This window comes from Labeo rohita, chromosome 3 (genome assembly GCF_022985175.1).
Source record: "Labeo rohita strain BAU-BD-2019 chromosome 3, IGBB_LRoh.1.0, whole genome shotgun sequence".
Lineage (NCBI taxonomy): Eukaryota > Metazoa > Chordata > Actinopteri > Cypriniformes > Cyprinidae > Labeo > Labeo rohita.
Window position 1 is genome coordinate 39,288,266 of NC_066871.1, and position 27,405 is coordinate 39,315,670.

At 34.2% G+C, this 27,405-nt stretch overlaps 2 protein-coding genes across 2 annotated transcripts; both read left to right on the forward strand.

Annotated features, from left to right (window-relative positions):
* The first annotated feature begins 1,574 nt into the window (after nucleotides 1-1,574).
* Nucleotides 1,575-9,682, forward strand: sumo2b (small ubiquitin like modifier 2b). Its single transcript, XM_051106664.1, has 4 exons — nucleotides 1,575-1,735; nucleotides 2,704-2,835; nucleotides 8,146-8,217; nucleotides 8,984-9,682. Exons 1-4 carry the CDS (start codon nucleotides 1,715-1,717, stop codon nucleotides 9,044-9,046), a joined length of 288 nt encoding a protein of 95 aa, XP_050962621.1. The 5' UTR covers nucleotides 1,575-1,714; the 3' UTR covers nucleotides 9,047-9,682.
* A 1,085-nt stretch (nucleotides 9,683-10,767) lies between these two features.
* Nucleotides 10,768-23,774, forward strand: jpt1b (Jupiter microtubule associated homolog 1b). The gene is made up of 5 exons (XM_051106662.1): nucleotides 10,768-10,959; nucleotides 13,407-13,546; nucleotides 17,640-17,752; nucleotides 19,764-19,794; nucleotides 23,292-23,774. Exons 1-5 carry the CDS (start codon nucleotides 10,904-10,906, stop codon nucleotides 23,408-23,410), a joined length of 459 nt encoding a protein of 152 aa, XP_050962619.1. The 5' UTR covers nucleotides 10,768-10,903; the 3' UTR covers nucleotides 23,411-23,774.
* The last annotated feature ends 3,631 nt before the right edge of the window (nucleotides 23,775-27,405 follow it).

Here is a 27,405-nt window from a genome sequence, read left to right on the forward strand (position 1 = left end):
GTTTTGTTGTGAAAACCTGGCAACCCTGACCCTGTCCATGAAACACATTATTAGACCATTTTCCAAGGCTGTATGATTAAACCCATTTAAAAATCATAATAAAGCATAATGCATAGTAAGTTCACAAATGATTAAATTAAATATATGCAATGTGGGTTTAATATATGCACTGTAGTTATTAATTATGCATGTAGGTTACATATGTGTGTTTTTCTGCAGAACTGGGCTACTTTAACACTTTTGCCGCAGATTTTTTTCCCATGTCCGTGGGTTTAAGGAACCCCAATAGCGTGATATTTATCCCCTGCAAGGAAGGACCCTCCTCAAAATGCGAATGGGCTAGTTTTGAGTAGCCTTTGTGCAGGTTTTATTGGGATACCTGGCAACCCTGTCCATGAAACGCATTATTAGGCTGTTTTCCAAGGCTGCATGATTAAACCTATTTAAAAATCATAGTAAAGCATATTGCTGTTGTGAGTTCACAAATTCTATGATCCAATGGAAAAGCTGCTCCGCACAAACTGTTATCATCAGTGTTGCCAAGCCTATGGTTTTCCCACAGAATTGGGCTACTTTAACACTGTTGCAGCTGATTGTTTTTCATGTCTGCGGGTTGAAGCGACCCCAATAACGTGATATTAATCCCCTGGAATGCAAATTTTACCAAGGGAACCCCACCAAAAAATGTGTTTTTTACCCCTCAGAATGCCATTTTTTTCTGTGGGAATTTTGGGCGTGCTAATTTTGGGTTAGTTTTGAGTAGCAGGTTTTGTTGTGAAAACCTGGCAACCCTGTCAATGAAACGCATTATTAGGCTGTTTTCCAAGGCTGCATGATTAAACCCATTTAAAAAGCATAATAAAGTATAATGCTATTGGGAGGTTTGAGTAGTAATTGGGCAGGTTTTGTTGTGAAAACCTGGCAACCCTGCCCTGCTGGTCTGTGTGGTTTGAGGACAATTCTAGCCTCTTGAATGGTCATTAAGCGGTATCTGTTAATTGTAAAATGCAAAAATGTTAGTTCATGTTTTAGTTAAACTTAATATAATCTGTCACCAAACTGATTTCAACAGATTGCAGTGTTTCTTTAAAAAAAAAAACTAAACTGTTTTATATTTTTTATTTACTGTCATTTTAATGGGGTAAACTGTTTCTCATAAGAGGTTCAGAATGATTTTAGTGTAAATTATATCAGTAATTTGTTGTAGTTTCCTCATATTCGTTTCCAATTACTAATAAATCATGGCTGTGGTGCATTCAGCTTGATCTGTGAATTACAGAAAGAACAAAATGGCTTCCCTTCCCACTCCAGTGTGAGGAGAACTGGATCATTCCCTCCAAATCTAGACAACACTCAATGTACACCGTTCCTATGGATGTCCATATCATATATCTGCTTATATATGAGATTTACTATAAAATAATCATCTTTTTGTGTTATTTTGGTACATGTTTACTCCAACATTTTTTCAAGATAAGACGTTATGCACAAATGCGCGTGCATGTTTCCCTGGCTCCCTGGTGCCGCGCATGACATCACCGTTGCGCATCACCCGATGTCCGTGACCCGCTCTGGCCAATCGCGGCGGAGCGCGGTCAAGGGACGCGCCTCTCGTGATCGCGCACGCCGCGACTGTTTTTAATCGGGGGCGCGGACGTGCGCGTCCCCGCGGAGTCTTTGTGTGGCGGCGTAGAGAAGCGCAAATACAATAACCATGGCCGACGAGAAACCCAAGGTGAGTGGCGTTTAAAAACGAAGGGATCGTTTATTATCAGTTACAGCTCAGGGCGTGCGAGGGGTCGCGAAAACACGAAAGGACGCGGATGGGTTGATTTTTAATGTGAAATATCGCGCGTAGTGGATAAATACTGTAACTGCCGCCTCGGAAACACCGGAAGAAGACGTGTGAACGCGCGTGGCGAGCTCACACCGCGCGCGACACACGCAGACGCATTCAAATTAAAATAATAAGGAGAAAACACAGTAAAACGATTTCAGATAAGGCGTATATTGCTGATAGAAACGCGTTACGTGCGAGGTGTGAACATTTGTTTACTAAGACCTGATGGAAATTAGTTTTCTGTTGGTTTGAGTTGATGATGTGAGTTGATGCTCACATTTGAATCCATTCATCACTTGAAACAGCAGCTTATGCACAACACTGCTAATAAAACTCAAAACCACAAAAAATGAACATGCATGTGTTTGTTTATTATTGCAGTGGATTTCCATAAGTAAAAGATGCTGCTATTATATTTGGAGAGACACACAATGACTAAGACTGAAAACTAGTTCTTTTTAAATCATGCATTCAATCCTTTGGTCAGGTTTATGATGGGCACCATCCATATGCATCATTAAAATCATAGGACTGCATCATATTGTCTAACACAGATAGTTAAAGGACAAAATTAGTGTTTGTACTGACCATGAGAGTCACATGTTAGCCTAATGTGATTACAACATTAAATTGCATTCTATTTTAATCATTAAACTACAAACGGTGCCTTTTATACTGATGATGATTATACATGACTATGCCATTATCTAGAACATTAGTTTTTTGTGTAGTGGTTGACCAATATGTCCATAAATAATTCAGTTTAATGACCGCAAATGAGATCTGTGCATAAAATATGCAAGAAAGAATGATGTAATATCTCATAAACTTTTATGTTTGAACATGTGCTTTTGTTTTCTTAGGAGGGGGTAAAGACAGAGAACAACGACCACATCAACCTGAAGGTGGCGGGACAGGATGGGTCAGTGGTCCAGTTTAAAATCAAGAGACACACACCCCTCAGCAAGCTCATGAAGGCCTACTGTGAGAGACAGGTGAGATCACGACCACACACACGTCGGTCGTGTTAAAGGAAGTCACACACTCTTTTTTGTGAGCTTGGTTGAGCTGCAAGACTGAAAGCTTACTGTCCCGACAGCATTTTGTAGTTTGTGTACAAAATGTACAAGGCAACATACCAACCCAAGCATACAAATACAACACAAAAATGAGAAAATGAGAAAAATGCCAGGACAGTCTTATAGGGAAAAAAAAAAGAAAGAAAAAAAACCCCACCACACTACATTGTAACCTATATATACATTAAAAAAAAAAAAAATATAAAATACATTTGTCTATATTTCGTTAAAAAAAAATATTTCTATATTTATATATAAAATGGCTGTGTTTTTATTTTTATTATTTATATATATATATATATATATATATATATATATATATATAATAAAAATAAAAAACACAGCGAGTTGTTTGTTCTTCTGATGGTATTGCACCTCAAATCTGAATTCGCCAAAGTTATATGTTTGTCTGTATGATTTGTATGTAAATTTTCCTTTATGTTTCCAGTTTTTGAGAATAATTAGTTTCAGTATAACAAAACAATTCATCAGTGGCACAACATAAATTGAAGATATACTCAATAATGAAATATCACATTTTTATGCATGCACTTAGTATCTTAAACATTAACTTAGCATTTTTACACTCTTAAGGCATTTCTTGACCTCCTTTCCAGGGTTTCTGCAAGTCTTAAAAAGTCTCAAGACTGAAAATTTACTCTCCCAACAGCATTTTGTAGTCCTGGCTGCACATATTAGAGTTTGTATCCAAAATACAGAAATCTTTTGTAATTTCTTCATTGAAGAACTACATTAGTATTTGTCTTGTTTGTCACCGGATGAACAACAATAATACAGTACAACAACAAAAAAAATATTATAAACAGGGATTAGAAATTACATATTTAGGTTGATTCTGAGCAGAAACAGAATTTTAAGTAATTAAATTGCATTTATTATTATAAAAAAAAAAGATGTTTATGTACAAAGCAACATACCAAAACCATGCATACAAATACAGCACAAAAAAAGAGAAAAGAAATAAGCAAATGCCAGTACAATCTTATAGGTGAAAAACTACATTGTAACCTATACATACGTTTTTTAAAGAAAATCTACATTTTTTTTTTTAAGATTAAGTAAAATGTTTCCATATTTCATTAAAAATATATAACTAAAAAAAATAAAAAAAACATAGCCAGTTCTTTGTTCTGATGGTATTGCACCTCAAATCTGAATTTGTTTTATGTTTGTCTGTATGATTTGTATGTAATTTTTCTTTTATGTGTCCAGTTTTGGAGAATTTTTTGTTTCAATATGACAAAACAATTCAGCAGTGGCAAAACATAAATTGAAGATATAGTGAATAATGAAATATCACATTTTTATGCATGCACTTAGTATCTTAAACAACAACAATATTATAATATTGTAATAACAGGGATTAGAAATCACATAATTTAGGTTGATTCTGAGCAGAAACAGCATTTTAAAGTAATTAAATTGCATTTATTATTATACAACAAAATGTTTGTGTACAAAATGTACAAAGTAACATACCAACCTATGCATACAAATGCAACACAAAAAAGAGAAAAGAAATAAGCGAATGCCAGGACAATCTTATAGAGGAAAACCACCAAACTACATTGTAACCTTTACATACATAAAAAAAAAAAAAAAAAAAAAAATCTAAATTTATTAATACAGTAAAATGTTTCCAAATTTTAATAAAAAAAAAAAAAAAAAAAAAACATACATATATATATATATATATATATATGGTGTGTATGTATGTATGATTTTTCATTTTCCTTTAGGTTGTGTGTTTCCAGTGTTCAGTTGTGGAAAATATTTTTAGTTTCAGTACGACAAAACAATTCAACAGTGGCAAAACATGAACTGAAGATATACTCAACAATGAAATATCACATTTTTATGCATGCACTTAGTTTCTTACACATTAACTTAGCATTTTTACACTCTCAAGGCATTCCTTGGCCTACTTTCCAGTGTTTCTTTGGGTCTTAAAAAGTCTTAGTTTGCCCTTTCACAAATTAAAACCTTAAGAAAGGTTTTAAACGAGAGCAGAAAGTCTTAAATTCATAAAGTAAATGTTGCTGACACTGCAAAAATGAACATTCTGTTTTCCAATACAAGTGTTTAAACATTCTTAAATCAAGATGCATTTACTTAAAATACAAAATGAAGACAAGAAATCTTGTTTTCTGAGAAATGTAACTAAATTAAGGGAATTTGTTTAAAAAAAAAAGGACAAATATCTGCCAGTAGGGAATGAAAACATATTTTTCCTTTGAATGAAGTGGATTTGCTGGCAGATATTGGTTCTTTTTTAATCATAAACTCATTGAAGACACATACAGTATCTGAGCCTGGTTTATCCTCGCCTCGCTGTCAGTATGACATAAATCAAGGACATTGAGAAGGAATTGAAGCAGGTTGTATTAATCTGAGTGTGAATGTGTCCAATGGGTTGCAGTAGTGCTCAGTCCGCAAGGCGGTTACGGCCATCTGCACAAGAGCTCTTCATTCTGATCAATAAACACTCCTGCGTCCGTGTATTTCCTCAACAGTCTTACCGTCTGCTGGCTTTATCACTCCCTCACGTCCGCTTAATGGTCCTGCACGTCCGGTCCAAGGTTTATTCCATGTCAGAGAGGCTTAGAGAGAGAACAATAACACTAATGTTCACATATGACAAAGAAAGAGACTCTTGATCACCATTTCTGCTCAGTCTGACTGCATTCGGAAGTCCATACACAGTCCATGTACACAAGCAGGTTTTATTAACAGCTCCCTCAGTGCTGTAAACACACGAGGTTAAGATGCTCTGCGAGGAGACGCGTGATCTTTAGGTCACTAACATGTTTTCCTGGCAGAGGCGGAGGGTTTAATCTCATTGTGGGTCTGTGAGTCTTTCGCCGGCAGAAGTAGGACAGCGTTTACTGGCGCACGGGGAAGGAAGCGCCCCTGCCCTGAGGTTCATTTTCATTCAGACTTCAGGAAATCCTTGTCAACAGCGGAAAATAAATATGAAGGCGTGAGGTTTTAGCTGATCAGCAATCCTAATCTCAGACATTGAATTCCCTTTTAGGGGTGGGACGTCCGCAAAGATGTCGGATGCTGTGGATGTACCTTCAGTTTAGCATTGTTTGAGACAAATCGATTCATTAAAAAGAACTAGTCTAATTGATTCATTCATTTGGAATTCAAGATTTATTCAGTTTTCAGTGGGGTTTAAAATATGTTCAAATTCAAATTCATTTTCAAATTAAAAATTTTAAATTTCAAGTTCAAACATTTTCAAATTGAAAAATTTTTAATTTTAAATTCATTTTCAAATTCAAACATTTTAAAAATAAAATAGTTCAAATAAAGATGATTAAAATAAAGTTAAATACAGATGAACATTTTCATTTTGTTTTGTTTAAGTAAAAATTTTGATTTTAATTTAAAACACTAAAATGAAATAAAAAAAAAGGAAAACAAATCTAAATAAAATGAATCTAAATAGTTATAATTAAAAAAAAAATAATCATTTTAAAAGCACATCATAAAATTACTAAAATTAAACGAAGATATAACTAAATTACTCAAATGTAACTAAAATTAAAACTTAAAATACAAAAATAAAAGCTAGTCTAAAATATTAATAAAAATATAGCAGTATATAAATATTAGTAAAATGTTTAGCATATTAACGTCTTTTGAGACTGAGTTGCCAAAAAATTGATTAAAAAGAAACAGTCTAATTGATGTATTTATTCAGGATTTATTTAGTTTTCAGCACTAAAATGACTAATTGTAAATAAAAAAAATAATAAATAAAACTAAATAAAAAAATCAAAAATAAATAAATAAATAAAATTAAAACAAAATTATATAATATCAAATTAATAACAAAATGATTAGAAATATCAAAGCACATTACAAAATGATTCATAAAATGTAAATAAAATATAACTAAATTACTAAAATTAAAACTGAACATATAAAAATAAAAGTTAGTCCAAAATATTAATAAAATAAAATATTATAAAAATATATTATTAATTAATTGTAAAATTTTGAGCATAGACTAAGTTGCCAAAGATTTATTAAAAAGAAACAGTCTATTTGATTAATTTATTAAGGATTCAAGATTTATTCATTTTCAGCAGGGTTTGTTAGCTAAAACTATTAAAACATTATCAAATTTAATTTCGAGTTCATTTTCAAATTCAAATAAAGTTAAATAAAATTTAAATATTAGATGAAAACTTAATTTAATTTAGTTCTCAATGGAACATTTCTAATTTTGATTTAGTTTAAGTTGAAGCACTAAAATGACTAATTGTAAATAAAATTAAAAAAATAAAACTAAAACAAAAATTTAAGCCTAAATTGTACTAATAAAAAAAAAAAAAAAAAAAAAAAAGAATTATATCAAAAGCACATAACAACATTACCAAATAGACACAGCAATAATGTAATAATGTAACAAATAGTTACATAACTAAAATGTAACTAAATTTAAAATGAAAACTGAAAGTATAAAAATAAAAGCTAGTCCAGAATATTAATAAAAACTATAGCAGTATATAAATAATAGTAACATTTTAAGGTCTTTTGAGACTGAGCTGCCAAACAACAGTCAAGAAACAGTCTAACTTGATTAATTCATTCAAGATTCAGGATTTATTCAGTTTTTAGCAGGGAATTAAAAAGTCAAACCTAAATAGTAGTAGTTAAAAAAAAATATATATATAATATAAAAATAAAATAGCCGTATATAAATAATAGTAAAATTTAAAATGAATGTTTTTGACTAAGCTGCCAAATGATTCATTAAAAAGAACCAGTCTAATTGATTAATTTATTAAAGATTCAAGATTTATTCGGTTTTCAGCAGGGTTTGTTAACTAAAACTATTAAACCATTTTTAAATTCAGTTCCAAATGCTTTTTCAAATGTAAAAATTCATTTTCACATTCAAATATTTTCAAATTCAATTCATTTCCAATTTCAAATGCAAAAAAAAATACAACAAAATATAAATATTAGATCTGAGACTTGATGTAAAAACAAATAACAATGTCAAAAGCACATAACAAAATTACTAAAATATAACAAAATGACTAAAAATGAACTAAAATTAAAATGAAAAAAAAACAATAATAAAAACTGAAATGGTATATAAACAATAGTAAAATGCACTGATGCAGTGCCAGATCTAAATGTTGATGTGAGAATGACTAGGCTGATGTGTACATTTGTTTTTTTCAGGGACTGACAATGAGGCAGATTCGATTCCGGTTTGACGGACAGCCGATTAACGAAACAGACACGCCCGCACAGGTATGACATCACCCACTTTAATTCTTTGTCCACTTTTGCTTCTAATAGTGGCATCACTCTGCACAGGTGTGGTTTGAGTGAGTGGATTAACCCAAAATTAACCCTATTTATCATAAAAAAAAAAAATAAGGCGAAGCTTGCAAAACCTGTTTGTTAATATTGAGGTCATCAAAAAAAAAGCCTAATGACATTGTTAATCCATTAAGAAAATTAAGCCTAATTGCACTGTGACATTGTTTTCATGATAATTAAATAGATTCCTTCCAGCTGTCAATTACTATAATGAAAAAAAAAAAAAAAAGTAATTTGTAATTAAAATGTATTTTTATATTCAGCATAATTTAAGTTCATTGTTTCATTAATGGATGGATAAAGTCCTGCTCGTGTTTTCCTAGTAAAAAATCAATTTCGATTGCAAGTTAAATGGATTTCATGTTGACTTTAAAGCTTTTGTTTTGTTTAGCAAGAGCAGGCATCATGTGTGCTCTCAAATGAACATTTAGGCAAGAAAACAAGTTTTTTTTGTCAAACATAATAGACCTCATCTCACCCACTGAAGAAATCAGGCTTGACAGCATCATTGTGTAGCTGCATCATGGGATAAGAGTGAACTGCAATTACAGCTGATAGGTGTCAGTTTCACGGTCAACAGGAAGTCTTGGGATTTCTGAAAGAAGTGTCCTCATGTGCCTCTCTAATAACCTCACGTCGCTTGTGTTTATTAATAATAGTGAATAATAAGTGACCTCATGTTACTCTTCCGCAGTTGGAAATGGAGGATGAAGACACAATTGACGTTTTCCAGCAACAGACAGGAGGACACATCTGAATCGGACGACCCTAGCGACCCCGACCCGTCTCTCTCTGCGCCTCTCTCTCTGCTCCTGGTTCTCACAGACCTCTCTCCTCATGGTTATCTGTAACTGCTGTTGTATAGTGTTTTCAGTTCATCATGTTTTTCTTTCGTTTTGTACATAAAGGGTTTCTGCTACGGTAATTATTTCATTGGGATTGTTCATCGCTGTAAAATCTGACACGTTAAGCCCAACGAGCGATCGCTAGACCATCATGGAGACAGTCATCTGCGTATAGACCAACTAATACATGTTTCCCCTTCTAAATCATTGAGGATACGAGCCGTGTGTTTGAGTTCAGGGTTTTGTTTTGGTTCGGATATGAGCACACAGGCTTTTTCAAAATTGTTTTAAAAATGATAAGGAAATGTTCTGCTCTGTTAAGCAGACAAACCTGCAGTTCAGATTGATTTTCAGTTTTCCATTCAGACAAATTTGGTTTTACAACTTTTTTTTTTATTGTAGTGTTCATGTATAGTGCGAAACTTGTGTTAAACATGTTTCGACTCGAGTACGTGCGAGGGAATTCATGTTTTAGACAAGTCAAGCATCTGTCTGTATTGTCTAATCTCTTGTTAAAATAAAATATTCTCTTTTTATCAAACTGTCAATGTGTTTTAGTCATTGCATTGAATCTTTCAATTGTTTTTGCATTCTAAACAATAGTTTTTTAATTTACATAATTTTAGCAATCATTCTTAAACTAAGCAAATTATAATCATTAGATATTTTATATGATGCATTAGAATCCATTTGATTAATTAAAGATATGATTCCAATCTTCAAATTATTTCTGACTAAAATGACATCATATACACTTTTTGAACAATGTTTTTAAAGAAGTCTCTTCTGTTTACCAAGCCTACATTTATTTGATCCAAAGCACAGCAAAAAAAACAAACAAAAAAAAAAAAAAAACAGTAAAACTCTGATATATTTTTACTATTTAAAATAGCAGTTTTCTATTTTAGTACATTTTAAAATGTAATTTATTCCTTTGAATTTTTAGCTTCATTACTCCAGTCACATGATCCTTCAGAAATCATTCTGATATTTTGATATTTATAATTTTATTGCTTAAAAAATATTTATTATTATTATTGTTGTTGTTGAAAACAGCTGGGTAGAATTTTTCAAGGTTTCATTGATGAATAGAAAGTTCAGAATAACAGCATTTATATGAAATAGAAATCTTTTGTAAATGTCTTATTTAGTGTCTTTACATTAATGATAATCAGAAATGTTTCTTTAGCAGCAAATCAGCGTATTAGAATAATTTCTGAAGGATCATGTAAGGCTGAAAAATGGAGTAATGATGCTAAAAATGTAGCTTTGATCACAGGAATGAATTACATTTTAAAATATATTAAAATAGAACTCAGTTATTTTAAATAGTACAAATATTTCACAATTTATACTGTTTTTACTGTTCAAAAACGTGAGTGGCGGTGTAGATATTTCTGTTTATTAAGTAACTTCAGGGTATTTTAAAATATTACAACAGAAAATTCACGTACTATGTTCGCATAACACGTTTTTGTCAATATCCTATGGATGATTTTGCAGTAAACCACATCACATAAACCGATGAGGGCTATTGTTTGAATGACCGCCAATCCTCCAATCCAACGCCAGGGACCGCTGTCCTCCGCCCAATCAGATGGCGCGTCGTTCCGGTGGGCGGGGTTTCGTGGGTTGGTCTAAAGGGCCGCTCCGCTGCGCTCGGATTTCAGCTGGTCCGGGCGGAGTCCATGCGGGATAAAGGACTTAGACGAATTCAGTCCAGCTGAAGGGTTTCTAACGCGGTTTAGCGAGCACATTACCCGCTCAACATGACTACGACGACCACTTTCCAAGGCATGGAGCCTGGTGCCAAAAACAGCTCCAGGTAAATGATTTTAAAGGGCTTTGTCGCGATCCGAAGGGAGACAAAAGAAGAGAGCTGGAGGTGATGATGATGATGGTGGTGGTGGCCTGATGGATGGATTCTTCCTCCAATGCTTGAATGTAAATGAAGCTTATCAGCTTGAATATGAGGATTGAATGGATTTGGATTGTTTTCACGTTTTCCTTTGGTCTGAATTAACCCCAGACTGTCTGCCACCACCATCATCATCCTCTTCCTCCTGACCATGAAGACCCATCCACCCATATTATAATCTGAGATTCACTCCAGGCTCATTATATGCAGGTTTTGACGTGTAGTTTGATGTGATGTGTGGTGTTTTGATGTGGATGGTGCCCAAACTTCACCCAGCATAAAGGAATGGGGCTGGCAGGCTGCCACTGGCATCTAAAACTGGGAGATTTGCTTTAAAGTTTATTTGCATTGGTTTCATGAATAGCTGCTTTCTCTTTCTGCTTATATTTTTATCAGCTTAATCCCAGTCATCTGACGGTTCGGTGTAACCTCGAGCTCTGGCCCAAAAATACACGCTCCATTGTCCTTAAAAGGTTTCTGATACTAGGGTTGGAACAGATGCACTGAATTTCGTCCAACCAGCCAGTGGAAGGTTTGCACGTCTAGCCAAAGGACTTTGTGATCCAAACTAACTGTTTTTTTTTTAGGTGCGTTTGTGTGTCCAGAAATGATATCATCTGTAAGTTTCAAAGCAGGGATGGAGATGCATTCAGGCATTTGCATGTCAAAAATGTTGCAGTGGCTTTTGTTTCCGCCTGATGCACAGAAACAAGGTTTGATCCTGTTGCTTTTTAAATGAGGATTGTGGCATTGTCTCGTATGGTAATCCTAATACGAGACATCCTGATTTTGGGTCTTGCTGCAACATGTTGCCACCCTCACCTCGTTTGACGCTCTTTTCCCTGTCATTTTTCCCAGTTTTGGTCTTTAAATCCTGCGTGTCCAGGGTTTCCCTCAGTAGAACGGCCAGAAATGTAGGTCAAGCCGAGAGCAGGCGTGTTTATTGGTCACTCGGTCTGATTTAGTGATGTTTTCGGCATGCATCTTAGGCTTGAGGAGGGATTTTTAATGCCATGTGTCTCCCGTGTCGGTTGGGTGGGGTCTCGAGCGAACGGCCTTCTCTACTAAAGTCCCCTGATCTGATCCCGAGCTTTAGTCTGGTTAAGGCATTAGCTGTTTAACCAGTCCATCCAGACGGCACTGGTTGCTTTTATAATCGCTACACCGTCGATTCCTTTGACAAAAGGAGCAGAAAGTTGCTTTGGGATGGAGGCGACCCTGACAGCTGCCGGCGGGTGTCAGCTGGTCTCGTTCTGCGAGGGAGGGAAGCAAGGAGGGAGGGGTGTTGAGATCAGCACTGGCCTTTTCAAAAGCATTGATTAGGGCTTCCCTCAAACACATCAATCACAGGTCTGCTGCTTTTCATCCGGGGTCTGTCCAGCACCCGCCCTCTTGTCTTTTTAATGAATCAACATATGTGCTGAATGTAACCCATCCAACATTGGAATCTGCACTTGGTGTGAGCAGATGAGCTCTGGTCTAGTCAGCTGTGTGTGTGTGTGTGTGTGTGTGTCTTTCAGTTTAGAGGTTGGTTATATGACCAAAGTCATTCGTTGTATGAGTCACTTTATATCACCGTAACAAATTTACATCACAATATAGATATTTTTTGCTTACAAAATGGTGCATATATTATTATACATGTGATGATTGCTTTTCCTGTAGCTTGAACTGTAGAGCAATGCCAGTGTTTTTATGAACTGATGAGGTCACATTATAAACGTATCTGTAGAATGCATAAAATAAATGGATTATGTCTAGTTTTGTTGATTTTGCTAAATGTTTTATGTATGAAAGGTCATGCATGAAAGGTAAAACTAATAATATAATTTTTGTAAGACTTCATTGACTAAATCATATTTTATTGGACCGCATTTTTTCATGCATCTGTTATTATTGAAATTTTATTATGGTGGTTTTCATTTTCTATTACTCTGAGCTTGTCATGAAAGTAGACTTCTGATAATTTTGACCCATACAGTGTATTTTTGGCTATTGCTACAAATATTCCCATGCTACTTATGACTGGTTTTGTGGTCCAGGGTCACATTTCAGAAGAAAGACTGTTTGCATTTTTATTTATCATAAATGTCTAACCTCATGACTTGTTTAGGATGTGCCCTGCTTTGAATTTTTGCATGTTGCTTCCTTGTTCTGACATGTAAACTACGTAAAATGGTCATTTCTACTGTTATCACAGATTTAAATCTCTACTGTTGACATATTTCTAGTGTTGCATCATGGTACATGCATCCTATAGGCCTACTATGTCTCCTTCATGCAGTATGTGCTGTTTATTTTGAAGTATGTGTAATTGATTTTTGAGCGCCGTACTTCTGACCCATGTCTTGCAGGGTGTTGTGTCCCCCTGGCGGAGCCTCTAATATTTCCTTCGGCACAGAAGAAGAGAAGCCTGCGCGTAAAAACAAGATGGCCTCCAGTATCTTTGCTGAACCTGACGACCCTCACGCCCATCGGAGGAACAACCCACCAGGTATAAAACACTCCCACACACACATCTGGTTTAAATTCTGCTTCTGGTCAGATATGGATTTGGTTAGATTTTAGGGCTTGCATTATTTAAAACCACAGTGGCATTAATGTTACCTGTATATGTTCAACAACTGTGGTGATTTACACAAATGATTGCTGTAAATTAGGAAATCAAGGACTTTTTAATATGCTTTTTAATATTTTTAATTTGCTGCTCAAGAAACATTTCTGATTATCAATGTTGACACATTATGCAACGCATTTTTATACTTTTTATGAATAAAAAGTTGAAAAGAACAGCATTTTTGAAATAGAATATAAAAATGTGTTTCAATGTGGTGGCAAAATACACATTTAGCAGATATATATTTCAATTTTTTTCATTCTTCTAGTCCACTATAGGAAAATGAATTAAATATATTAATAGCATCTTGTTCATAAGGTTGTAATATCGAATTTTGAGTCACTACTGTCTTGTTTCAGTAATAAATATGTCAAAACTGTTCTTCACTATGAGGCCTTTAAAGCAGGTTCAGCATCTCTCTCTATCAGCACATAGAGAGTATAAATGACATTTTGCTTTAACGTATTTGTTTGGTCAGATACGCAACATTGCAAACAGATGTAGCATGCAGTGATTTTAGCTGGAGTACTGCCTTTGTAAGATCTTTTCAGGGTTCACTAAAACTTGCTGCCATCAGAGACAACCACAAGTGTGTCAGCATAGCTTTGGCATGATGTCATTTCCTGGGCAGATATCCTGACTGTCCAGTGAATCAGGAAGTGACTCATGATGTGACATCATGATGAAGCATGCAGTCCATTAGCGCATACAGGAATCGAGTCGAGAAAAATGTTGGCTTATAAATACACCTGGATTTTATTTAATAATTTAAAGCTATTTCCCCAATGCCAGTGTTGTGCTTGTATGCTTGAAGCAGCACGTTGTTAGTTTAGCAACATGTCAAACTCTACTGAAATCTCGTCTCCCATGTGCTCCACATGCTGCTCCAAATCCGTCACTTATGTAGGATGTTGCCTCAGAAGGGCGCTGCCTGTGTAGACAGCAGGGCACCTCTGTTTTCAGATGTTTAGAGTTTGACAGCATCTTTATTTTCTGGAAAAGACACGCATACTGTGTTTTGAATGCAGCCGCTAGTCGTGCGATTAGCCCTGCACAAGCTCATATACGGATAAACGCTGGTATCGGGATAATCTGAGCTTTGATTCAGCGCTAATGCTTCACTCGGGCAGGTGTCCTTCGTATATCTGGTTATTCTCTCTCTAAAGGCGTTTACCTGGCTCTCGTCAGATATGTTGAATCCCGCTGCAGCCGTAAAATAGCCAGACGAAACAAAGCTTAAATTCAGTAGCAAGCAGACTAGATATGCATTAGCAGATCTAAGTGTCCCAAGAAACTGCGTATCTTTCAAAGATTTAATGGCATAAACTTAAGGTCTTCAGGTCTTGGAGCTTGTAAATGACTGATATGAATTTTGCATACTGACTTTAGGGAAACTCTTGGCACTTTTATGTACCTTATGCATGAGTGTAGGATCTGTTGATTTATGGTGTCGGTCTGATTGAATGAGCTGCTGTCTTATCTGACAGGAAGTTCATCGTGTCAGCCAGAGGTGCCTGACAGGATATTGTTGTGATTGTCTATTGTTTTGTAAGGGGTTTTAGTTTTTTTTTTTTATTTGTGTGTGTGTGTGTGTTAGTTAATGGAGTGTAACAGTTAGTTCTAGAAATAAAAATCCAATTACATTTTTCTCTATTAAGGCAAGACACCACATGCGAATAGGGTACAAATTTAACAACTGGATATTATCATACTTTACCCAGCTGAATAATCACAGAACATTTGAGACTATTGTTTTGTATTACTGAAATGTTATGTTTAAATAAGCAAATGAGGCATGTTCTAATTAAATATGCACTAATTTGCAAAAAAAAAAGAATGATATACAAGGAAAACCCTCAGTAAAAGCTTCAGAATATAGAGGGGAATAAAACTGTAAAATTTGGTGTATGTGAGTGCTGCTGAAATGGAGAAAAAAGCTCATTAAGAGAAAATGGCCTTTACAGATATGTAATTGAAATCTACAAATGGAAATGGATAAAGTGTAATAATAAAATCAAGAAAATTAAGTATCAACAAATTCCCCTGTAAAAACCTTCAGAATATAGATATAAATTAAACTGTCAAATTTGGTGCATGGAAGTGCTGCTGAAGTGGAGAAACAAATTTTAAAAAACGTAATTGAAATCTACAGACGAAATCTTAAAATCTCATTTACAGAAAACGGTCTTTTAAAAACAACTGAAATCTACATACAAAAATTAAGTGCAATAATTATATCAGCCGAATTATATATGTACAAACCCTTCTATAAAAACCTTCAGAATATAGATAAAAATGAAACCGTATTTGTGCGTGTTTTTTTTTTTTTTTTTTTTTTTTTTTTTTTTTTTTTTTTTTTTTTTTTTGTTTTGTTTTTTTTCTTTTCTTTAAATCCCTGTAGCATCCTTTCTTAAATTGATTTTTATTAACAAGGTTTAATGCTTTTCAGACAGTGTCACTCAGAGCAGTGTTTTTTTTTTTTTGTAATATATATATAATAAAATTACAATGTATGATTTTTTTTTTTTTCAGTGTATATACAAACAATGTATATGACAGTTTTTTTCAGTGTAAACTTAAGCTCGATCAATCCAAAACAAATGTTTATTGGCGAACATGTTGAAGTTTAGCCGATTAAACTGTCAATTCAATAAATAAGCATTTTAGCCACAAAAGCAGTTTATTCTGCATAGCGAAGCTTCTCCATTGACGTCCATTCAAAGAAACATCCTCGTCTCCTTGCCAATGTGTTGCAGCATTAGGCTTTGCTTTTTTTATTTATTTCTTTTTTTGCTAACCTTGAAGGCCTACCTGAAAGCGGCTTTGTTAATATTATTACTGTCGGAAACTCCACTTCCCATAATCCTGCAGAATCACTGTTACCATGGAAACAGGAGTCACTGCAAAATGGCTCGGCAGTGACCGGACACTCCCATGAAACACGGAGTGATGTCATGGAGGCCGTCTCCCTATAATCATCAAATTGCTTATGCATTTGGACATAGAAAAAATTTATGCACTGAACATTAAGCAAAATTTAATTGAGCATTTTTATTTTGTACTGTTGCTTTTAATTCACATCATTCACGGTGCTTCAGGCGTTGACTTGTTTAGTGACTGAAAATGTTGTACAATCTTGTACCTCTTTCTTTCTTTCCTCCTTTCTTTCACACAAATGTAAGTATGATGTTCATGTTTAATTTCATATCTGGTTTTCATGACTCAGAAACTTGAACTTTCTCCATAGAGAAAATTAGTCCTGAACAAAGACTGCTGAAGTGTGTGTGTCTCACTGTTGAGCTCATTTGATGTTCATAATCACTCCACTGACTCACAATAGGATGGTGCTATTTTTTTTTTTGGGTCTGTCAAACCAAAGCTCTTTGTTTCTGGCGTGTTGAAATGCAAACGGCTCCTGTTGTTCTTCTCGATGTGTTGAGTACTCTGACCTCAGGGTCACATCACTCAAACAATCCTCAAAGCCTTGAGGTGTGTGTGTCATCTGGAGTGTGTCTTCTGTGGTAATAAACGCTGTCTGTGGTAATAGCAGCTCATTCAGGTCGCTGGCGGCTGTTTTGCCTCCCACATCAAACAGACCTGTTGCAAATGTGTTTTTTGTTTATTACAACATCTGGTTCCAGAAAACACAATATCATGTCAGTGCGACGTTATGTCAAACAGGTTGTTTCATGACTCAGAGCAGTGACCCAACATTGAACCAGAATTGTTTATTCTACAAAATGACCTTAAAATCAAAGTCATGAACATTTACCATGAACCAGCAATATGGAAAATATTTATCACATGATGATTGAATTGTAAATGCATGTAAATGCAAACAGCAGAAGTGGTTTACCAGCCAAACACACTGAGCAAATGCCGAATGCACAGCCTTTGTTTTTTTTACTCCTTTTTAATATGTTTAAAAGGAGTTTTGGACTCTGATGTGAGTGTTGTTTTGTGGCCTCAGGTGGAGAAGCGTCTGGCGTCCTGTGCGGTGAACCCTCGGCTCCTCTGAGACGATGCCAGCCCGCTATCGTCTATGATAACGGCACTCCCCTCGAACGGCCCGGCAACAATGCGGTGAGTTCAAAATGTACCTCAGATAAAACACGAGATGAATGAGTGTGATGTGAATGTAGGTCATTCAGTGCACATCCACTGGCACACCCATTTTTGTATGTAATAAATGACTTTCAGTCAACATGAACCTTATTTACTTAATGCATGTTCCTGGTGTTACTGTCAACAATTCATTTGTACATTTTATTCTGAAGGAGAAAATGTGCAGTGCAACAAATGAAGAAAAAATTATGTATTTTTTATTTATATGAGATTTTTAATGCTGGTGTGCAATGATTGATCGTGAACTGTGAGGCCAGACAAATTCTAGAGTGACAGTCTTTATTATAAATGAATTTGAAATATTGTTTTCTGAAATCAATCATCAAAATAAAATATAAGAATCATGTGTACAATGATTAATCTAATACTTTAAAGCGAGAGATTCTAGACAGACAGGAAATGCTTAATTGAATATTTATTATGAATTAATTTATTTTGTAAGACCGTTTTCTGCAGACTTCCATCATAATAAACATTTTTTTAGTTAGGTATTTCAAATATTTTCTCTAAGTGTGCAGTAATTATCATGAACTGTAATGCCAGATGAATTCAATACTGACTTTTTTTCCCCATCTCTTTTTCATTTTGATGAATTATCGTTTTTTGCAAGCTTTCATCAAAATGAATAAAAACAAAACTCGTGTGCAATTATTAATAAAGTGCTATACAGTCAGACAGATTTGAGACAGACAGAAAATACACTAAATAAAATGTAATTATAAATTTTAATTTTGTGAGACCGTTTTCTGCATCCTTAAATAAATAAACAGACAATACTTTATTATATTATATTATATTATATTATATGAATAATGTTGTAGTAGTAGTTAGTAGTAGTAGTCATTTGTGAACTTAAAGGTGAAAGTGCTAGTATGGATAAATGATGCTTAAACTTAGCGTTGGCAAACTAGTTTGTGACAATGTTAGTTTGTAATAACTGATAAATTTGTAGTTCACTAATGCACACAATACGCAATTTGTATTTATTCATTTTGATGAATTTTCCATTTTCATCAAAATGAAAAACAAATGCGTAATTATTTATACAAAATAATTGAATGATTAGATTGTAGTAAGTAAGTAAATAAATAGACGATACTTACTTATAAGAAAAAAATGTTTGTTTATTTTAAATATTTTAAGTTGGCAATTTATTAATCATGAACAATAAGGGCCAGACACATTCAAGTTCTGACATAATATACATAAATAAAAATAAATCTATAAATATAAATTAAAAAAAATTAGAAAAAAAAAATAATTTATTTATTTAATAAAATAAATGTATATATTTTTTGTTATATTCTATAAAAGGGCTATCAAATTGACCAATTAAATGGCTATTTCCATTTCTCTACAATACAATGGCAAAAGCTCAGAGTGGTTTTATTATTGTACTGTATTTGGATCACAGTAATGCTGTTAACTGACTCTGGATGTGTGTCTAAAATAACACTGTTAGCTGGGTGGGGTACAAATGAACAGCCGCAGGGTCCGTGGAAAAACACACACACACACACACACACACACACACACACAGCTGTTCTCTGGGTCAGTGAAACCACAGAGCTCTTTATGTGGACAAATTCATTCATTTGTCCTTCACAGGAGGAATTTCTTACTTAGATGTTGGTTTTCACAGGCTCTTGTTTCTATTTTGTCTGTATTGAATGTCTCTGCTCTTATAAAACACTTTTGACGAAGTGTTCAATCAAAAGTAGCTGTAACTTCAACTCCCTCTTCATATTTTTTTTATTTTTTATTTTATTTTATTTTATTTTTTACTTTTCTGTTGATGTAATAAATACTGTGTGTGGAGAGAGAAATGAGACTATACAGTAATACTTCCTGATCAGTAAAATACTTTATTTTACCACTGGATATTCAGTGTTCCTCAGAAATGAATCACATTAAGTTTAAAAACATGCAAATACATGCATCTGATCTCAAGTCTGCTCTTGTTTTGCAGGATCAAAATGAACATGAGCAAGAGAACAACGGTGAGAATCATTTTTTCCTTTGTAAGCCTCAGTATTTTGTTGTCTTGTTGGTTTGCTCTGCGTTCAGTTTGGGTGACGTGTGACTCTCATTCGTGGAGGAATGCTGTTAATAAATGCTTACTGAAGGGCTGCATTAGTTCTGGAATGTTCCTCTCTCCGTTAACGGCACATGCAGACGTTTATTCCATGATTCCACGTCTGCCGGCTGCAGTCTGGTCTTCTCATTAAGGACGGCTGCAGTAACACTGATTCTGTAGTTCAGATGACGCTTCGTCTCATGGGACGGAATGAGGGAATTCCATTAGAAATCCAACACGTCTAGGGAAATTTTGACTCTAGTGTTAACCTGCCAGACCAACGTCACACGCCGATTTGCCTATGTTGATTTGATGTGCGTTCTGTCATGTGTTGACGTGACTTGGTCATTTTCATTTCATTTTTTTAACAAATGTTCAGTGATAGAATTGCCGAGCCTTCAGAACATGTTGATCAACTGAACAGGTCAAACTAAATGGGGAACTTTCATTTTACATTAATTTAGAGGCCCTGAGCCATATAAATATAGCTGAAACACTTAGTTGTTTGGGTGTTATCTCTGTTAAATGGTATGTCAATAGTTTTATTTTATGTGGAATATATATAGTAGTTATATTTATATAGTTAAATATTTATAGTGTGTGTATGTGTGTGTGTGTACAGATAGATAGATAGATAGATAGACATACATATACACATACATATATATACATATATATACATATATATATATATATATATATATATATATATATATATTTTTTTTTTTTTGTTAATTATTACCCATGCATTAAACTAATTATTACCAATTATAGTAATATTTTAAATTAATTAATATACACTCATAAACAAACATAAATATAAATATAAATAAAAAAAATAGATAGATAGATAGATATAGATATATATATAGATAGATATATATATATAGATAGATATATATGGATAGATAGATAGATAGATAGATAGATAGATAGATAGATAGATAGATAGATAGATAGATAGATAGATAGATATACAATACACACACACACACACACGTTTGTTTTTGTGAAATGTGGGGACTTTCCATAGACTTCTATAGATTTTATACTGACCAAACGATATTGTCTATCCCCTAACCCACCCCTAACCCTAAACCTAGCCCTCACAGAAAACATGTTTGCATTGTTACACTTTCAGATAAACACCATTTACTATTTTTAATATTTTTTTAACATTGTGGGGACCGCAGGTTTTACTATCCTTGTAGCAAAAACGGGTACACACACACACACGCATGCACTCCGTTGTTGTTTTATGAAGTAGGTCCCCCCATTAGAATATAGGTTATCAGATTATTTATATATATATATATATATATATATATATATACACACACACACACACACACACACACACACACACACACACACACACACACACACACACATATATATAATATATTTATATTTATATTTATGATAATTTTTTTATTTATTTATTTTTATTTATTTTTTTCTATATTATATATTCCAAACATTCTAAACATTTTAATATATTTAGAGGGCATGACACTTGGGCATAGAAATAATAATAATAATAATAATAATAATAATAATAATAATAATAGTAATATATAACTTAATACTGTATAATGTTTGTATAATATTTATTTGTCGTCGTCATTATTATTATTATTATTTAATACTGTAATATTTGTATAATATTTATTTGTCGTCGTCATTATTATTATTATTATTATTATTATTAACAACTAATTATACAAACATTATACAGTATTAAATAATAATAATAATAATAATGACAATGACAAATAAATATTCTATATTATTTATATTTTATTTATATTTATTTTATTACTATTATACACATTATAAAGACTTAAAGGCGAAAGTGCTAGTATAAATAAATGAGACTTTTTTTTTTTTTTTTGCCCAACTAAGTGTTGCCCAACTAGTTTGTTTGTAATTACTGGATTTGTATTTCACAAATTAATAAAATGAGTGACTTTCTTTTTTTAGTTTATTTCTTTATTTGACTACAATAAATATTATCATCAATTCAGGTGACACTTTAAAATTGTGTGTGTGTATATGCATGTATGCTTGTATGTATGTGTAATATAAATAAATAAATGAATAAATAAATAAATAAATGTATATTTTGTCATTTATAACCCTGTACTATAGCTCTTATTACTTCTAATACTTATGTTTCCTGTGTTTTTTTTTTTTTTTTTTTTTTTTCCTTCTTCCCCCTTTAAGTGTTCAGTATTCATGGGATGTTAGTTGCTGATGTGAGTTCACATAACGAGTCTGTTTGTTTACCAGTCCTGCTCTAGTGTTCATGTTCTCCCATTAGTCAATGCAAATAGTGTAAATATTATACACTCCTGGGGTCTTCATGTCTGCTGGCTGTGGCTTTTTACCAGTAAACAGTTTTGCATAATATCTTACCTCAGCTCATCGGAGCAAATGTTTGTAGTCAAAATTCAAACGACGAGTTAAAGCTGTTTTCATTTAGTAATGAAAAAAAAAAAAAAAAACAACTCTGCAAGATTTCTTTCAATCTGTTTGTTCTTCTACAGTCAGTTTTTGGGAATGTTCTCTATATCGCCCCTTGTGGCAACAATTATATGGCAGTTTGTAGTTGTTGCATCATCAGCTCTGGCACATTTCTGAAAACAGTATGTCAAATTAAAGCATATGCATTCATATAGTTCTGTAGAACATATTTCAGGCTGTACCAGGGTTTGTGAGTTGAATGCTTCCTCTGTGAGAGCATGAGGAGTCTTTCAGTGAGATATTTCTGAGTCACACCTTCCCAAACACACTTAGTCGAACACTTCCAGGAAGACCAGTGCTCCCATCACCATAAAATGCAAATATACTGGCCTTAAAATCCATTAGAAACTCAGTCCTCATGTGCTGAGTGAGTTTGTGATTGTAGTTCCTGTCACTGATGGCACTGAAGCACCGCTGCTTTCACATCCACACAGTGCCAGGTCAATACTAAACGTTAAAAGTCTGGAGCAGCAGTTCTTAAAGGATTATTTTACTTCTAAAATGAAAGTTTCCTGATAATTTACTCACCCCGTGTCATCCAAGATGTCTTCTTTTTTTCTTCATTCGGAAAGAAATTTAGGTTTTTGAGGAAAACATTCAACGGTTTTTTTCCCATATAGGACAAATTTGCATACTTTTTAAACACAAAAGCTCATCTTGCATTAGCTCTGCGATGCATTGCATAATCACATTGGAAAGGTCAGGTGTGGTTGGTTAGTTCTTCTGTCTACTCCGGTTCAAGAAGGTATTAAAGATTGGGTACCTTTGTTTAAAACTTTGCTAATGCAGACATACTTGGTGTCATACTTGCAAACAATGCTGTTGGCATCAGACTGACAGATGGTTAGGTCACTAATATCCTAACGGTTGTCGCTCTGCGTTTGTGTTTTCCAGAGGAGGTCGTGGAGCAGAAAGAGGAAGCTGGACAGCCTTCTGCCCCGTCTGGTGGTGCCAACAACCCCTCCGGCCGGAGGAACCCACCTGGTGGCAAATCCAGTCTGATCCTGGGCTGAAACGGCCTTCACTGAACTTTCTTTGCTCTTTTGGTCTTTTTTTCTGTTTTTTTTTTTTTTTTTTTCTTCTTTTTTTAAAAAGGAATTCCCCTTCCTTCACTCTTCTCGTGAGCCATGGAAATTTTTTGTCCTCCACCGTCTTTTCATTTTTTCTATTGCAAAAAAAAAAGAAGCGATCGTTGACAGAAGCACTTTATGTAAGAGGTCCGTTTCAGCCGCTCCAGCAGGAATAATGGCATGAGAGATTCAGATCGACTTTTAATCTGCCCTGGTGTAAGTCATTAAAGGAAAAAGGACAAAAAAAAAAAAAGATTTGTTGCGCAAAATTTCTAAGTACAAATAAAGATTGATATGAATTTCACTGTGTTTGTGTTTGATTGGAGTGTTATTGTCAAATCAAATGTTCATCCATAACAATATGAATTTTGTACTTTTACATCAGTTGCTACTCGAAAAAGAAAGTGCAGAAAATGCTGGCATGCTTTTTAAACAAGCCTAAGATTTAGTTGTTTCCACATTTAGCAATCATGAACTATGTAAGCCCACACAGGCATTTCCACACAATCTGTCACAATTCACACAGGAACATATTTCAGTTTGTGCACATTTTCTTTCCTTCATTTTTCTCAGTGTATCATGCCATAGGAAGTGTGAGAGGAAGTGATGGTAAACCATTAACAGGCACAACATCATATGAAACATTACACAAAATCATGTTCCATTATTTCTTGTGAAAACAACACAGCCAACAGCGTTAAAGCCAATTACAGGAAAATATAAAATGAAGTACTTAAGTAATACTGAAATGAGTGTATGTAAGAGAGAGAAATTACATGTGACCCTGGACCACAAAACCAGCCTTGAGTAGCATTTGTATATTTGTAGTAATAGCCAAAAAATAGATTTTTCTATTATGCTGAAAATCATTAAAATATTTAGCAAATTTTCCCCCGTAAATATATAAAAACTTAATATTTGATTAGTAATATGCATTGCTAGGAACTTCATTTGGACAACTTTAAAGGTTATTTTCTCAATATTCAGATTTGTTTGCACCCTCAGATTCCAGATTTCCAAACAGTTGTATCTCGGCCAAATATTGTCCTAACCTAACCTAACAAACCATCAATGGAAAGCTTATTCATAAATCCCAAATTTAGCCTTATGACTGCTTTAGTGATCCAGGGTCACATATAAAAAAGTGAATAAGAAACTGCTGCATGACTTGAAAACAAAGTTTAAATTTTAAATTAAAAAAATTCAAACCGAGCTCCCGCCGTGAGTTTAGGACAACCGTTATTTAGAATGTGTTACGTTCCTATTTCCATGGCAACGCGTCAAGCGCGTCATTTAAAAATATTCTTGTTTACTAGACCCAGAACCTAGACCATGCAATGTCTCACATTCCGATTCTAAAATAAATGTAAGTAAATCCTCAAGTAAGTTTATTTTGTATTTTAAATATTTATATAATGAGTTATAAAGGTCTGTTGGCGCTGTGTTTGTTCACGCAGAAACGCGGAGTCTGCTGTATTCAGAAATCACATGACATAAATTCATTGACCTCTCCCGAAGGACATGAAAGTGGGAGTCGTGTTAATGGTCTTTATGACTTAATTATATTTACTGACTTTAAAACGTAATAAATATATATAGCAGGGGTGGCGAACTCCGGTCCTGGAGAGCCGCAGCCCTGCAGAGTTCAGCTCCAACCCTAATTAAAACTCACCTGTCTGTAGCTTTCTAGTAACCCTTCAGACCTTGATTAGCTTGTTTAGGTGTGTTTGATTAGGGTTGAAGCAAAACTATGCAGGGCTGCGGCTCTCCAGGACCGACGTTCGTCACCCCTGATATATAACGATTTATTAGCTAAAGCATTAAAGATAAGTAAAAGCTCTTTTATTTTTTTTTTCTAATGTCATATTTTATATTTTCGCTAAGGTTTTGTAAATCTTACATATTAGTAATATGTTTATCCTTATTTGGATGTTTTAAGTAATTGGTTTGTTTTAGCATTCAATAAAAAAGTGGGTATAATAGACTAGACTTCACAGTCACAGCATGTAAGTTTTATATTATTATTATTATTATTATTATTTTAAGATGACAACACTAAAATGGAGGATTTATGGCAGGGACTGTGCCAGCTAACAATTTTTGGTTCCCAGAACGTTCCGGGAACGTTCCCTGTAGGTTATGAAAATAAAACCTAAAAATAACCTGCAGGGAAGGTTCTGGAAAGGTTCTTTTTAGGTTATAAAATTAAACTAAAAAATAACCTTCTGGGAACGTTCCCCATAGGTTATTAAAAAGAGAACCTACAGGGAACATTCCTAGAACATTCTCATTTGGTTCCCAAAAAATAACCAAACGGGAACCATAAGGGAACATTAGGGGAACGTTTTGTGTTTGCTGGGGTGATGCAAGTTTAGTCAGCAGATGTTATTTATTGATAGGGGAATACATTTAATCAATGATTACCTGTTGAAGCAAGAAAAGAATAGTATCTCATAAATCAGACTAAGTCTAAGATCACTCTAAAATAAGCATCTGCTATTGGAAACACGATGAAAGCAGAAGGCTTAACAATTACTAACTATATTTAATGGAAGGATCCTCAGAGGGTAATTACTGTGAAAGAATTGAAAGGCTCTGTCAGTGAAGTTGGTTGTGAATGTGTGTAGATGTGTGTTGTGTGTTGACACTGTTCCTCTGTCATAGTCCAGATACACTCTCACACAATGAAGACAGTGTTCAACTGGAAATTCGTCCATAGACTTTGTATTCAGTCTATGCTGCACAATCCAGACATTAGTGTTAAAAAGGTCATGTCCCTTCCTTTGGTTTGAAGCTGTTGTTACTCCAACACTCCACTACCGACACCCTTTAACCTCCACATCCCATCAGTGTGTTCCTGAATTAAAACCCTCCAAACCCAAAACAGATGGATAATAGTCAAATCTCTCTGGATTATCAGGAGTTACCTCAAAGCCTCCAGAATTTATTCTGTATTCCACTCTGGTCAGATCATCAGACAGCATGAGATCTGGATGAGCCGTGTTTGGATCCAAAATCACAGGAGCTGGTGAGACACAATCAGCAAGTGCTTTTATTCACTAAAATATGTAAAAAAAATAAAAATAAATAAAATAAAATATGCCCTTGTGCATCAGTAGTGTGTTTAAGAGCACAGATCTTTTCCTGACTCACTGTTTTGAACAATGTCCTGTATCTTCTTCCAGACTCTGAACAGCAGGTTGCCCAAGTAACATGGCACATCAATCAAAGTTTGTGGATCCGGCTGTGAGATCTGGACTCTGGAAGAACATTCAGGAGTCAGAACTGCAGTGGCTTTGGTTTCAGAAACAGAGAGACCAGAGACACCAGCAGATCATTCACCTTTTTTATAGGGACTGGAAACTCCTGCAGAACGAACACACAATTTATCATCAACAACTCAATCAGTCATCAATCAACCAATCAGTCAATCAATCCATGTTCTGAAATCAGACCTTCAGAAAGCAGACGTCATTGGCTTTCATCATCTTCTCCATTTCTTTGATTGTGTGTAATAGAACTGTGATATGTCTGTCCAGCTTCTCCTTCATCATCTGCTTCTTCTGCTCCTCTTCCTCCCTCAGTGCAGTGATTGTAGCTTCTTCTTCATCTCTGAGAAACTGATGAAGCTTCTCAAACTGCTGTTTAATCTGATGCTCTGTGTGCTCATCTTGAGACTGCAAAAATCAAATCTTCAACAAATCATTCATCTCAGTCATCTGGTTTGTTGTATTTACGTTTATGACCTATCAATTTTACAGGCTATTTAATAGCAGATACTTATTCCAACATTCAACAAACAGTAAATTAAATAAATACAAAAAATTAATTAAAGCAAAAAATGTAAAACAATACACATATTATATATACACAAACTAATAACTCTATAAAATGTACTTGTGTTTTTCTGGGTCTGTCTTACTCCAAACTATATATAC